Source organism: Glycine max, chromosome 10, assembly GCF_000004515.6.
Source record: "Glycine max cultivar Williams 82 chromosome 10, Glycine_max_v4.0, whole genome shotgun sequence".
NCBI lineage: Eukaryota > Viridiplantae > Streptophyta > Magnoliopsida > Fabales > Fabaceae > Glycine > Glycine max.
The window spans coordinates 37,573,029-37,585,697 of NC_038246.2; the positions used below are offsets into that span (position 1 = coordinate 37,573,029).

A 12,669-nucleotide genomic window follows, 5' to 3' on the forward strand; every position below is an offset into this window, starting at 1 on the left:
TCAACATCAATAAGAGATAAGGAGAGCATGAATGAAAGAGGTAGAAGAATGAAGTGGTTGATGAGAAAAGAAAAAAATTGATGAAAGGTGCACCATATCACTATGGAATTGAGATGAATCTTGTGGTGTATAATAATTGTGCATGGTGGACCACTTGTAACAGTGATCCATCCTATACACCATCTATTTTAGCCTAGTATGTATGTTGTATTTATATTTAATCTAAATAATTTTTAATTTGAAAAAAATCTTATAATTTTGATTCATTGCTTAATATTCTCTCTCTTTTACGCCGGGGTTTTGGTTGCTCACACCGTGTTCTCTGCCGCACGAGATAACTAGGGTTTAGAATCTCGCAGTTACAGAAAACATGGCGACTGTGGTGCCAACCTCCGAAGAAGACGCTGCACTCTCCGTCGTTCGATTCGCCTCTGAACTTGCCTGGGCCGATGCCGGTCCTGAGGTAGCTTTCTTCCTCCACCTCAAACCCTTCTCTGGCGTTTTTCTTAGCTCTAATTGTGAATGGTTCGGTTATTGTGCTTATTTGTTGGTTTCGGTGTGAGATTTTTGTTTCTGATTATCTGCAAGGGACATAACAGTTTACTCACGATGCGCTGTGTATCTTCTAAGTTGTAATGCTCGTGGAACCTGATTTTGTAAAACTCGGTGACTTTAGATAGAATATTTAAGTTTTGGTCTATTTGTGAGAACTCGTTCTGTGTCGTCGTTTAGTGTTGTAGACGTTTCCCAGATTCACGTCGATGCTCAGAAAATGAATGGGAGGGAATTATATATAATGGTCAGATAGGTTGGATGGAAGAGAGGATGGATGTGAGAGGGGTTGATTAAGAAATATTGGGAATAGTAATTTTGGTGTGTAATTTTAGGGTTTGTTGGTGCTAGATTATTTTCTTTCATTGCTGCTCTGTGCACTAATGCATCTTGTTATATGTGAGCGTACTTGTGTTCTTGTTTTAATTTGGTGCCTGTATTATTTGTGAATTTAGTGTTTCCCGTCTTGGTTTGTTAGGTTGCTGAGCCCCAAGTTAGCAGACTCTGCACGGAGGCTGAAGAGTTCATTGTTATGGGAAAGTGGTTGGAGTTAGCATCATTGATGATTACCTCTGCTGAATTGATTTTCTCAAAGGTTTCTGAAAAAGGTAGAATGCTCTGTTTTACCTCTACTCTTGGTGTTGTATTCCTCTTGCATTTTGGCCTAGTTCCAATTTCGTTTATGAAAAACTTGAATTCTATGTGGCTTGTATGTTTTGTGCTATCATCTGAGCAGGAATCCTTTCCCAACTCTGCTACTCTGGTTGGATATGGCATTGTTGATGTGCGATATTCTCCCAGCCCTTTTTCTTGATTATGTTGCATTTGTTGCTTCCTTTTTGGGTATTGCATTTCTCACTTTCTTGTTAGAATCCAATTTGATGTTATATTGAGAACTGCTCAGGTTGATAGGATCTGTCATTAATGTCACCAGCTGAATGTGAGTGTGTTAACAAGGTCTGTTAGTTCTTGTACCAGATATAGAGTCCATCTTCACTATCATCTGCAATCTTGTTACAAAGACCGAGAATCCAGATGAAGTGATGGAGATTGTAAAAGTTATAACTGCAAAAATACTTCAGCAGCCAAACGAAAAGCCTGCCGTGCGATTGAAGATGTAATGTCACATGCTACTAGGTTTTAAAATTTTGGTAATGCATGCTACTATGAATATTTATATTATTGTTTTTAAAATATCTTCTCTTTTCTTTACAGTATGATCAGTCTGTACAATCTTTTGGAGACTCCATACTGCCAGTTTTATGTCTACATGAAGTTACTGAATTTAGCTGTTGATGGGAAAGTCACAGAACACATTATACCTTCATTCAAGAAGATTGATAACTTCTTAAAAGACTGGAAAATTGGGATACCAGAACAGAGAGAGCTCTTTCTTGCTGTCTCTAATATTTTGAAGGAAAATAAAAGGTATAGTAGAAGTGAATTCCTGTTAACATCAATTTTAGAAATGTTCTCTTACCTCTCTTGGGAGTGGGAGTACCACTTAAGTTTCTTCTCATCAGTACTGCTCCCCCACAAGACAGCAACCTACCAACTTTCAATCTTTTTTATAATACAAAAATAGTAATTGGTATTGAATCTCATTTTATCTCAGCATGTCAAAGGATGCTTTTAAGTTCCTGACCAGTTATTTGGCAACTTTTTTGGGAGATGATTCACATGTTTTGAGTGAAGCCAAGGAGGAAGCTGCATGTGCTATTGTGGAATTTGTGAGGGCACCTGACATATTTCAGGTACCTTGTCCAATTCTAATTATGATGTTTGGAAGATTGTATGATCTTACAGCTTCCTACATTGTTCAATTAGTTTGAGTTACTGTTGTCAATGCTAATATCCTCACTTGTTTTTTCGATTGCTTCCTTTGCTTAGACGATGCTCGTCTTTCTGCTTAGAAGTTTGGAACAGTGAAACATTGTAATTTATTGTTTAGTACTAAAACTCATAGGGTGATAAGGATGCTTTCTTGCTCTTATAGGCCATCTTTATATAGAAATTAGAACTTCTATTTGTCTTTTGGTTGCTTTCGATGATCTCATTATTAATTTTACTCTTATATATCTAAATCCAATATTTTTAATTCCATTTTTGGCTAAGATTGTTGTAAGTTCTTGAAGAGTTTTCAATATGTTGATTGTTGTGTTTTAGTGTGATTTGCTAGACTTGCCTGCTGTTGCACAACTGGAGAAGGATGCCAAATATGCTCTGTTATATCAGCTTCTTAAGATTTTTCTTACCCAGAGGCTGGATGCATACATAGACTATCATGCTGCCAATTCCACATTGTTGAAAAGTTATGGTAAGCACCGCTTATGAATGATTATCATTTATCTTACATATACATGGTTCTTTTATACTTTGTTACTATCAAAATGTTTTGATGTTATGATGCTCTTTTAGGCCTTGTGCATGAAGAATGCATTGCCAAAATGAGGCTGTTGTCATTGGTGGATCTTAGCTCTGATGGATCTGGCCAAATTCCATATGAACTTATTAGGGACACACTTCAGGTAAATTTGTTTTTGGTGTCTATGTTTGCATTTGTGTTCTTCCTAGCATAATTGAAATGTTGTGGCTTCCCTTCAGATCAACGATGATGAGGTGGAACTATGGGTGGTTAGAGGATTAACTGCTAAGTTAATTGACTGTAAGATGGACCAAATGAATCAAGTTGTAGTTGTCAGGTATGTTCTACCTCTATTGTCTCTCAGCTGCCTACTGTCTTTCCCTACTCTGTGGGCACATGGACTTGCACAGTTGCACCTATTGGCCACATTTATTTTTGTTCAGCATCATATATCCCCCCATGTTGAAAATTCATTTAGCTGTTATCCATGATTTAATTTATAATGCAAATATTTAATGTGCAGTCATCCTACTGAGCGTGTGTTTGGTCAGCACCAATGGCAAGCACTGAGAACAAAGCTAGTGACATGGAGGGTAAAGAATTTCTCATCTATAATTTTCCGAATTATAATTAGATTCATAATGCATCGAAATGTTTATTATATTCTGATTTTTTGTTTGCTATGATGTTTGATTGCTTGTTTCCTATTTCTAGGGAAATATTGTAAATGTTATCAGTACCATTCAGGCCAACAAAATAACGGAGGATGGGTCCCAGGCAGCCCAAGGTTTGGTTGTTCGTTGAGGACAATTGAGTGAAGCAATTATCTGAGTATCTAGATTTTATTCAGGTGGAATTTTTTGATCTTAAACAGAGGATAAGAGTGTAATTTGTTTTGTTACGATTTATTTTTCCATTTATTTTAGTTGGCTGGTGACTCTAATTATACTACTCAACTTTGGCATAGCCATTATTGAAGTTTTCCATTTTTATTTTATACCAGCCTCATTTCTAAATATTTTTCTGTCGTCGAAGTTAACCAGTGCGATTGTTGTTGCCCTGATTGCATATAGTCAATTCATGTTAGTCAAGTACCACAACTAGCAACTTAATATTTTAGTATATTTTCACTCTTAGAAGTTAATGCGCATGTTTGACACTTCTTTATACTAATATTCATAGGAGAAGCGTATAAAGTGCATTTAGAATTCGTTTCAACAGTAGATAGATTAATTAGGATCGATTGCTCTGCTTAAGAGATGAATTTTTTAGCGGTATGTTTACCTTATGGCGAGATGGAGATGATATGTTGACTTGCTATTTAATACCAAAGAGGCAATGTAGATGACAATTAAGTATATTACTCAACAAAATGTATCTAAAATTTTATGCGGTTGATTCTAAACCAAAACTACAATGACAAAATGAGTTGGATTTGGCTAGTTAAAATGCGTTGGGTTTCGTGATTAAATTCATCAACCTACATTTTATTTGGACATAATGTTCTGTAAACTATTAAGTTCTGGATGACAGATAAATATATAAATGTTTTGATTAAATTTTTTTCTATTGCAATTATTTTGTATTTCCAATGAATTAGTCTTTTATTTATAAAAAAAATGATAGAATTGTAACTTAAGTTTTGTGCAAAAAATTTTGATGACACGTTATTTTTACCACACTAGTATGATAAATTATTCAGAGTATATTTTGGTAAAATAAATAAATTCCAATGTATAGTACTATTTTTATTTTGGTATAAAAGCTGCTATATTTGAAGAATTACGTTATGATAAGCTAAGCCAATTCGCCGTCCAAATTTTCTAGAAGGCTTCCCAACACGAGTTAAGTGAGTTATAGAGTGAGTTTTTTTTCTTGCTACAATACAAGTCTGAGAATTGCTTTGTTTGGCAGAGGCACAGTCGCAGCAATACGTCGCGCTTTAATTTTCAACTCCAACTCTAATAACACTTTCCACACTCATTTCTCTCAAGTTTCAAACTCCAACGCCATTCATCGTCGCCACTTCAGTTCCACCAAACGACGACGAAAACAACAAAGAAGCCAACATGACCAACAAGGTAGTGCCACTCCCTTACGACCCGTTCAGCAATAAACTCGCAGTGGAATTGCCCTCGGACCCAAAGGACCTGCAGCAGATATTCCATGACATGAGAACCGGCGAAGGCTTATTCAACCACGCAGTTAAGCTGTTCGCACATTGTCCAAAGAGGGTCTCACCCATGAAGCCTTGGAGCTCTTCGCCCGATCAAGGAGGAGGGCCACATGCCCGACGTGGTGGCTCACAGCACCGTCCTCGTGGCCTACACCAACGCCGCTTAGCCCAAAGAGGCTCTCAAAGTTTTCATGCGCATGTTGGTTTTTGGGGAATCTTCAAATGCTTACACCTATGCTGTTCTCATTAAGTGTCTTACTGAAGATGTTAAATTTGTGGAGGCTTGTAAGTACGTTTTGGAAATGATGGATAAGGGGATGAGACCTAATGTGCAGACTTATACTTGTGTGTTTGAGGGGTTGGTGAGGGAGGAGAAGCTTGATGAGGCTGCACGATTGTTGGAGCAGATGAAAGGTAAGGGTTTTGTTCCTGATGAGAAAGCTGTTAGGGAGGTTCTAGCCAGTAAAAAAGGGACTGTTTTTAGAAATGTTACCAACCTTCTTTTTGGAAATCCATTATAAAGTTACGTTTTCCAACGTATCAAGACTCCTATTTTTGCGTTCATTATTTTCAACTGCAACTCAAACATACACTAACATAGTTGATTTGGAATTAGATTGACGTGAGCATTTTTGTTGTCTTGTGTTTTATATGCATGGATGGTGAATTGGTAATGATAGGCACTGATATCAAAATAAGGAAAATTGTGGCGAAGGACTAATTTGTATTGTTGTAATATCATGAGCAGATGGAAGCGTATTCTGCATATAAGGCTATTCGTCTATTGCCACTTCTATAAAACGGGTAAAGAAACATGATTGTTAAGCTGACAAAACAGCATCGTACAGATACTGTTCTTGCCAAAAAGAAATACTACTATCATGATGCCGTAATGCAAAAGATAAATAAAAAAATTACAACACGCCTAAAGAAAAACAAAACCCTAAAGACAGAAAGGGGAGACCTCTATAGAATACTAAAAAAAACAAGAGATATGTAACGTAGTGCACATTCTGTAATTCTTTCGGGGTAGCATAGCATCTTTCAATTTCTTGAACTAATTAGGGCATCACCAGTGGGAGCTCAATTCTTGGACTAGGTGGTGTCAAAGCGAAAAATGTCCAAACTAGAAAAAGACTCGTTTTTGGGTGATACAATCTGATGCCCGATGGCCAGGTTTTCCACAATTAAAACAGGCCCCTCCATGGCCCCCATCTCTGCAATGCACATTCAGATATCGTTAAGTTATTACATACACCTAAATATTATATTACATTACATAGATGAACCTTAATATAACTAGAACAGGAAGAAACTTAACAAACAATCAAACATAAGTAAAACAGTTACTATAAAGTCTATAACCTGTTGGATGATGAAAACCTGCTTGATCTACTACTGCCTCCAATTAGCCAATCATTGCCGCTGCTTTTTCCCGTTGTTCGAGACCTGTTGTTGCCAGATCTGAAACTTCTACCACCTCGTCCAAACTCATCATTAGAGTCTTGGCCTCCTTCCCGTCCTCGTGAACTTCTAAAACCTCTCTGATCCCTAGAACCTCTAGGGTTACTTCTATCTCTGTCGGAAAACTTCCCATAGAAATCACTTGCAGGTTCATTGTCTTGCAAAGGAGGTAACTGCCGATGCAAAGTAAAATGTGAATTCACATTTGTCAAATCATTAATCCAATAAATTGATACTAAAATATGCACTACTAAAAATGAGTTATTTACGATGCACGCTCAACGATGGTTACCTGAAAACCATCATTGTTGAGTGTGCAATGGTATTTTTGTAAACAAAGTCAGCATTACAACGACGGTTTTTGTGAAAACATTGTTGAAACGTCAAAACGACACCGATTCTTACAAAAACTGCCATCGTTTTTTATAATTCAAAAACAATTTTTGAATGTGGCCAACTATTGAAAGACTCGTGCTTAGCCTGTTGCCTGTTGCCTATCCCCACTTCAAAAACTCCGATACCATCAACTTGTTTGCGCACCTCCCATTACGCCTGTACACTCCGCCTCTGGCAGCACTGACATTGTTGTTCTGTCACCGTTGAAGTCGTGGTAGTCGTCGTGGGGGTCGTGAGGGCATATAGCTATGCTACATTGGTACGCATCTTAGAAGAGCAGTATTCTAAGACGATTTTTAACTAAGAACCGTCTTAAAATGTTATCCTTCTAAGACGATTTTTATATTAGAACCATCTTAGAATGCGACCCCTTCTAAGACGTCTTTAATTAAAAATTGTCTTAGAATGTTATCATTCTAAGACAATTTTTAAGTAACCGTCGTGGAAAGTCTTGACTTTTTCATGACGTTACTTTCAAAGACGATTCAAAACCGTCTTTGAATGTATATAAAAATCGTCGGAAAAAAACCTTTCTCCAGTAGTGATGGTTGGTGTTTTAGTAAGGGGATTAATCAGGCCAAGACAAATGATAAAGAATTAGAAAAAAAGAATATTACCAAAACTTTGTAATTTACCTTGGTGATTTTGGAGATAGTATTTCCAGATGGCATATCCTTATTGAGCAACTCTTTAGCTATTTCCTCTGGAAGATCAAAAACAGCTCCTTGAACCTGATACAAGCATTACCAACTTTAGAATAAATTGAACATTGTGCTGACTATCTTAATAATACCGAAGTTCCTAACAAGAATCTAGCACAACAGAAAACAAATAATAGTACTCAGCTACAAAGTTACAAACCCTCTCATCTGCAATTAAATGTATTTTTCCAACTTCATCAGCAGCTTGAGAATAAACATCTGAAAGAAACCCAGTGACAGATCTTGCAGAAAAATATCTTCCAGAAGTATCTGAATCTCGAGTCAGTTGCAATGTAGTCCATCCCTACAACACCAGGGTTTTAATGAGCTAACAAGATAACACGTGCAAAAACAGCATTTATGTATAAGATAAACTATGAGTGAAAATAATTAAAAAAGTTTAAAATAAAATTAAAAAAACTAATTAATTTAGAAAAAACCTTGTCTAATATTTTTTTTGAATAAATTTCAACTTAAAAACTAATCAAATAACTACTAGCTTTTCAAAATATTAACCGAGTAGCAAACATAAAATATCAAATTCAAACATACCAAATTATCGGGTTGAGTTTGGAAAACACCTAATAGAGTTGGGTGAATTTATATAATTTAATAACTGCCATTGCCATTCTGCCAGGGCAATATTTAGATTTTTATTGTGCTGAACAGATTTTCTACTAGATGCAGATGGCACATACTTTACATACTTCTAATGAGATATAAATCATTATGTAATCCAGAATGAATATGGGGAAACAATAAATCCTTTAAAAAATCAAAACTTGATAATTTCAACTTGAAAGTATAAGCTTCTCTGATACCTGTTCATGATTGATAAGAGACCGACATGATGGAGGTTGAGAGAATCCACTCATCTGTGCTAGAGCAGCTGCAAGGGCCCTTGCTCCTTGTTCTTCAACCAGTTTTTGTGCAGTTGCAGTGAAAAATTCAACAGACTCAGGATGAACTCTATTTAGTGTAGCAACAACTTGCTCAGCAGATGACTCCAAAATCTCTTCCACAGCTGGTGGACTAACAAATTCAAATTTGCTCCCTACATCACGCTCAAGGGATCTAACTGTTCTCCTCTGGCTACTGGTGTACATCAAAATGGCTGTACCCTCTTTTCCTGCACGCCCAGTACGGCCAGAACGATGTACAAAAGTCTCAGCATCATTGGGAAGTTCATAATGTATAACCTGAAGGAATCAATGTAACACCAACAAGCTTCTCAATATGTTGACAACAGACAGCAATTCAGTATTTGTATTTATCCAAAGCATAAAAACCTTATGATTTAAATATAGATCTTAAACTTCTGGCGATAAACAGAATTGAAATTGAGTCAAAAGAAGTAATCAAGGTACTGTTTGCACAAACACATTGCCAAGTCAGATAATACTGTACAGTGATGACCGATAAAGATTGAATGTCAAATTTAGTGGAAACTTCTCCTTATATAAAAAAACTTATCAAAATTTTATTACAAGCAACACAAACTGAAGAATTGAGATATCCTAATCCAAAGTAGGCAATAAAGCCTAATTCAACATAGGGATAAGATATCTCAAGACTTAAACTTCTAGATCTTCAATAAAAAATCCTATCCGAATTACAATAATCCAAGTGGTTGAGTTGATTACTTCAAGTTACATTAAATATGACATGAACAATAAAAATAAAATGCTAGTTCAAGAAAATTCTTACAAAATCAAAACTGGAAAAGGGATGTTTATATGTCAACCAAAAATCATCATTTTTTAACTTACCAAATCAACATTGGGAATATCAAGTCCACGAGCTGCAACATCAGTGGCAACAAGCACTGTGAACTTCCCTTGCCGAAAACCATTCAATGTTCTCTCTCTCTGATGCTGAGATATATCACCATGCAGTGCTTCGGAAGCTATACTACTTGTTAATGCCATTGATACTTCATCAGCATCCTTTTTTGTCTGAGTAAAAACAATAGTCTTCCCACCCTTTGCATAAACCTAAACGGCATAATAACACTCAGTGAATTATTGAACTGTCCACCCTTATCTACAAGAGTAACTTAAAGTATATTTGCAAACATAAAACTAACTAACTATATATATGTGTATATATAAATTGAATTTGCAACAGCAACAGGAGTGTTAGAGAATTTTCACAGCCATAAGTTTGTGTCTGAGTATTCCACGTGTTACATAATGATAAATAACTTGCTTGCTCAGTATGCATGAGCACCTGCTTCCTTCAATCATCTCAAAAAATTGATAAACACGTTTTTATTGTATTATTGATTGGAATGATATTTTGTATTACCGCATATAATAACAACAGTGATATTATTCCTCATACCTATTACCTACTAAAAACATCCTCAGAATCAGATTCCCGAATACAAACTACAGAAATTACAAAACATCAAGCTAACATTGTAAAAACATAACTACAAACTTACAGTTATAAGATCAGAAAGAACTGTCCGTTTTGAAGTGGCAGTGGCTAATAATGCATAAAGTTTGATCCCTTCAGCAAGCTTCTCTTCTTGTTCACCAACCTTGTTTGGAAGAAAAGGAACAAAATAACATAACCAATTTCCTGGGATTAAAATACATCATAATTATGATTTAATTTTCATTCTACAATAACTTCAACATTATTAGTAAGCATTATTGAATCTGTTTGATAGAAAGAATCAGAAGAAAATGAGAATGCCAATTAAAGAAAAGTTGAAGAAAACGAGAATAAGAGACAGTTTTAGTGGAAATTTATTCATGCTTTCCCTTCTTTTCTCTCCAAATCCATTATACCAAACATACAACAAGATGCTTCCAAACAGATGAAAAAGGATTATAAAGAGGAGTTGCATTACTGATGTTAACTAGATTATTTATATCACACAGAGCCTGTTATACACCACAGCACCACTTTCTGCTGATAGGAAGTATAAGATGTCCATGTTACTCCCTAAATTTTCCCCATGCTAGACAATGAGAATATTGCCAACACTATTATACTCTAATCTACAATTTTATTCCATAAACAAGCAAGTACTTAGTCAACAAAAATCTGCATATTCAGCAAGAATAGAAGCCAAACCAAAATGTAACAAAAGAATTTACCAAATCAATCGTCAAAGGGTTATTCAAATACTTTCTGGACAGTTTCTTAACCCAACCAGGCATGGTCGCAGAAAAAAGCATGGTCTGGCGCTGAGTCGGGACCTTATCTAAAATGACCTCCACATCCTCCTCAAACCCAACAGCAAGCATCTGATCAGCTTCATCGAGCACCAAATACTGAACCTCACTCAGTTTAAGGCTGTTTCCATTCACCAGGTCAATTATTCTACCCGGCGTCCCAACCACCACATCAACACCCCGTGAAAGCGCACTCTGCTGTGTTACATAAGAAACACCACCATAAACACAAACTGTTTTGAGGTAAGGTGCAGATTCTTGTATCTCTTTCTCAACTTGCTTTGCTAACTCCCTAGTAGGTGCAAGGACCAACGCTTTAGGAAGCCTCCCAGACCGCCTGCAATAATTAAAAATTAATAAATCTATTATGAAGCAAACAATACTAAGATTATTTTTTTTTTCCCGGAAACAAGGTATTCCCATAGTCAAAAGGGCATGACACTAATCCTCGAGGCGTAGAAATCATCAAAGTGAATTTTGTCACTCCCAATAAAGTCTTTTTACACATGGTCAGGGAATCAAAACCCCTGTCGGCATGCTTATGGAATTCAGTCATCTACCAACTGTCTCCGACCTTGTCGGTAACAATACTAAGATTAATGTATATGAATAAGAAATAATGTGGACCTGTGAGGACTTTGTTCATCATCATTAGTGAGACCTTTAAGAATTGGAATTCCGAATGCTAAAGTCTTGCCAGTCCCTGTCTTTGCACGAGCAATGATATCTTTACCTTCTAGTGCAGGCACCAACACAGCTCTCTAATCACCCAAAAGAAAAGTGTTTATATTTGTGGTAGTTGAAAATAAAAAAAAATGATTTTTTATTTTTAAAAAAAAGGTAAGGATACCTGAATGGGGAAAAGGCTGATGATCCCACGTTTTTGGAGGGAGTGGACGAGGGGCGAAGGTAAACCCAACTTGGAAATGTCGAGTTCGTGGTCGCTAACGTTGGTGTCGGGTTCGAAGTCATAGCCAAATTGGTCGCTATTACTAAGGTCGTCCAAAGTTAAGCCCTTTAAGGGTTGTTCGGTGAGAATGGATGGGGTGGCAATGGCGGAAGGAACGGAAGAGAGTGTGGCGTCACGGTTACGGGGAAGGGTGTTGAAGAAAACGGAGGTGGTTGTGGCGGCTGGTCTTTTGAAGAGTTGAAAAGAGGGGGTTTTGTATATGGAGATGGAAGAAGAGATACCTATGGTTGAAGCCATTTGGAGGGAGGAAATGAAAGAAGAAGAAGAAGAGGAGGAGGCGGCGAGGGGATAAGGCCACGCACCTTTCTGTCTCTGAACTTAAAGCCTTTTAAACCTCCCTGTGCTGCGTGCGTATCACTGTGTGTCTGCGATACAATTTGATGGTTAAATTATTTAAATTTGTTGGGTAAATAGTGATTTTGGTGTCCGACAATCTCGGATCGGAAGAATAGAAATTTAAATTTTAATTATTAAAAGTAGAGGTGGGAATATGTCAGGTTGACCTACAAGGGTCTACGGCCTGCTCTATATAAAGTATGACCTGAACGGGTCTATTTAATTAAAAGGTTAGATTCAGGTTTTTTTAAAAGCCTATTAAATTAAATAAATCAGGCTTAGGTTTATTAAAAAACCTTATAAGCATGATAGACCAGCCTATATATATATATATATATATATATATATATATATATATATATATATATATATATATATATATATATATATATATATATATATATATATATATATATAATATTACTTTTTAGATACAATTATTTTTTTTAAACTATCAGACTTTGATTACCTTCATAACTTTTATTCCTATAATTAAGTAAAAATGTAATTACAATTTAGGT

The 12,669-nt window shown here is 36.2% G+C and overlaps 2 protein-coding genes and 1 pseudogene across 2 annotated transcripts; 2 read left to right on the forward strand and 1 right to left on the reverse strand.

The window, feature by feature from the left end:
* Positions 1-224: 224 nt before the first annotated feature.
* LOC100811263 (eukaryotic translation initiation factor 3 subunit M) lies at positions 225-3,914 on the forward strand. Its single transcript, XM_003535959.5, has 10 exons — positions 225-463; positions 1,031-1,160; positions 1,531-1,669; positions 1,768-1,980; positions 2,168-2,306; positions 2,719-2,869; positions 2,971-3,080; positions 3,157-3,254; positions 3,441-3,510; positions 3,632-3,914. The coding sequence occupies exons 1-10, from the start codon at positions 371-373 to the stop codon at positions 3,719-3,721; spliced, it is 1,233 nt and encodes a 410-aa protein (XP_003536007.1). The 5' UTR covers positions 225-370; the 3' UTR covers positions 3,722-3,914.
* Positions 3,915-4,690: 776 nt separating this feature from the next.
* On the forward strand, positions 4,691-5,633 carry LOC100786444 (pentatricopeptide repeat-containing protein At4g38150-like; annotated as a pseudogene).
* A 222-nt stretch (positions 5,634-5,855) lies between these two features.
* On the reverse strand, positions 5,856-12,173 carry LOC100808574 (DEAD-box ATP-dependent RNA helicase 3, chloroplastic). Its single transcript, XM_003535954.5, has 10 exons — positions 11,693-12,173; positions 11,470-11,603; positions 10,765-11,179; positions 10,101-10,199; positions 9,424-9,648; positions 8,476-8,853; positions 7,815-7,958; positions 7,589-7,684; positions 6,459-6,730; positions 5,856-6,310 (listed from the first exon to the last, which is right to left on the reverse strand). Exons 1-10 carry the CDS (start codon positions 12,047-12,049, stop codon positions 6,220-6,222), a joined length of 2,211 nt encoding a protein of 736 aa, XP_003536002.1. The 5' UTR covers positions 12,050-12,173; the 3' UTR covers positions 5,856-6,219.
* Positions 12,174-12,669: the final 496 nt, after the last annotated feature.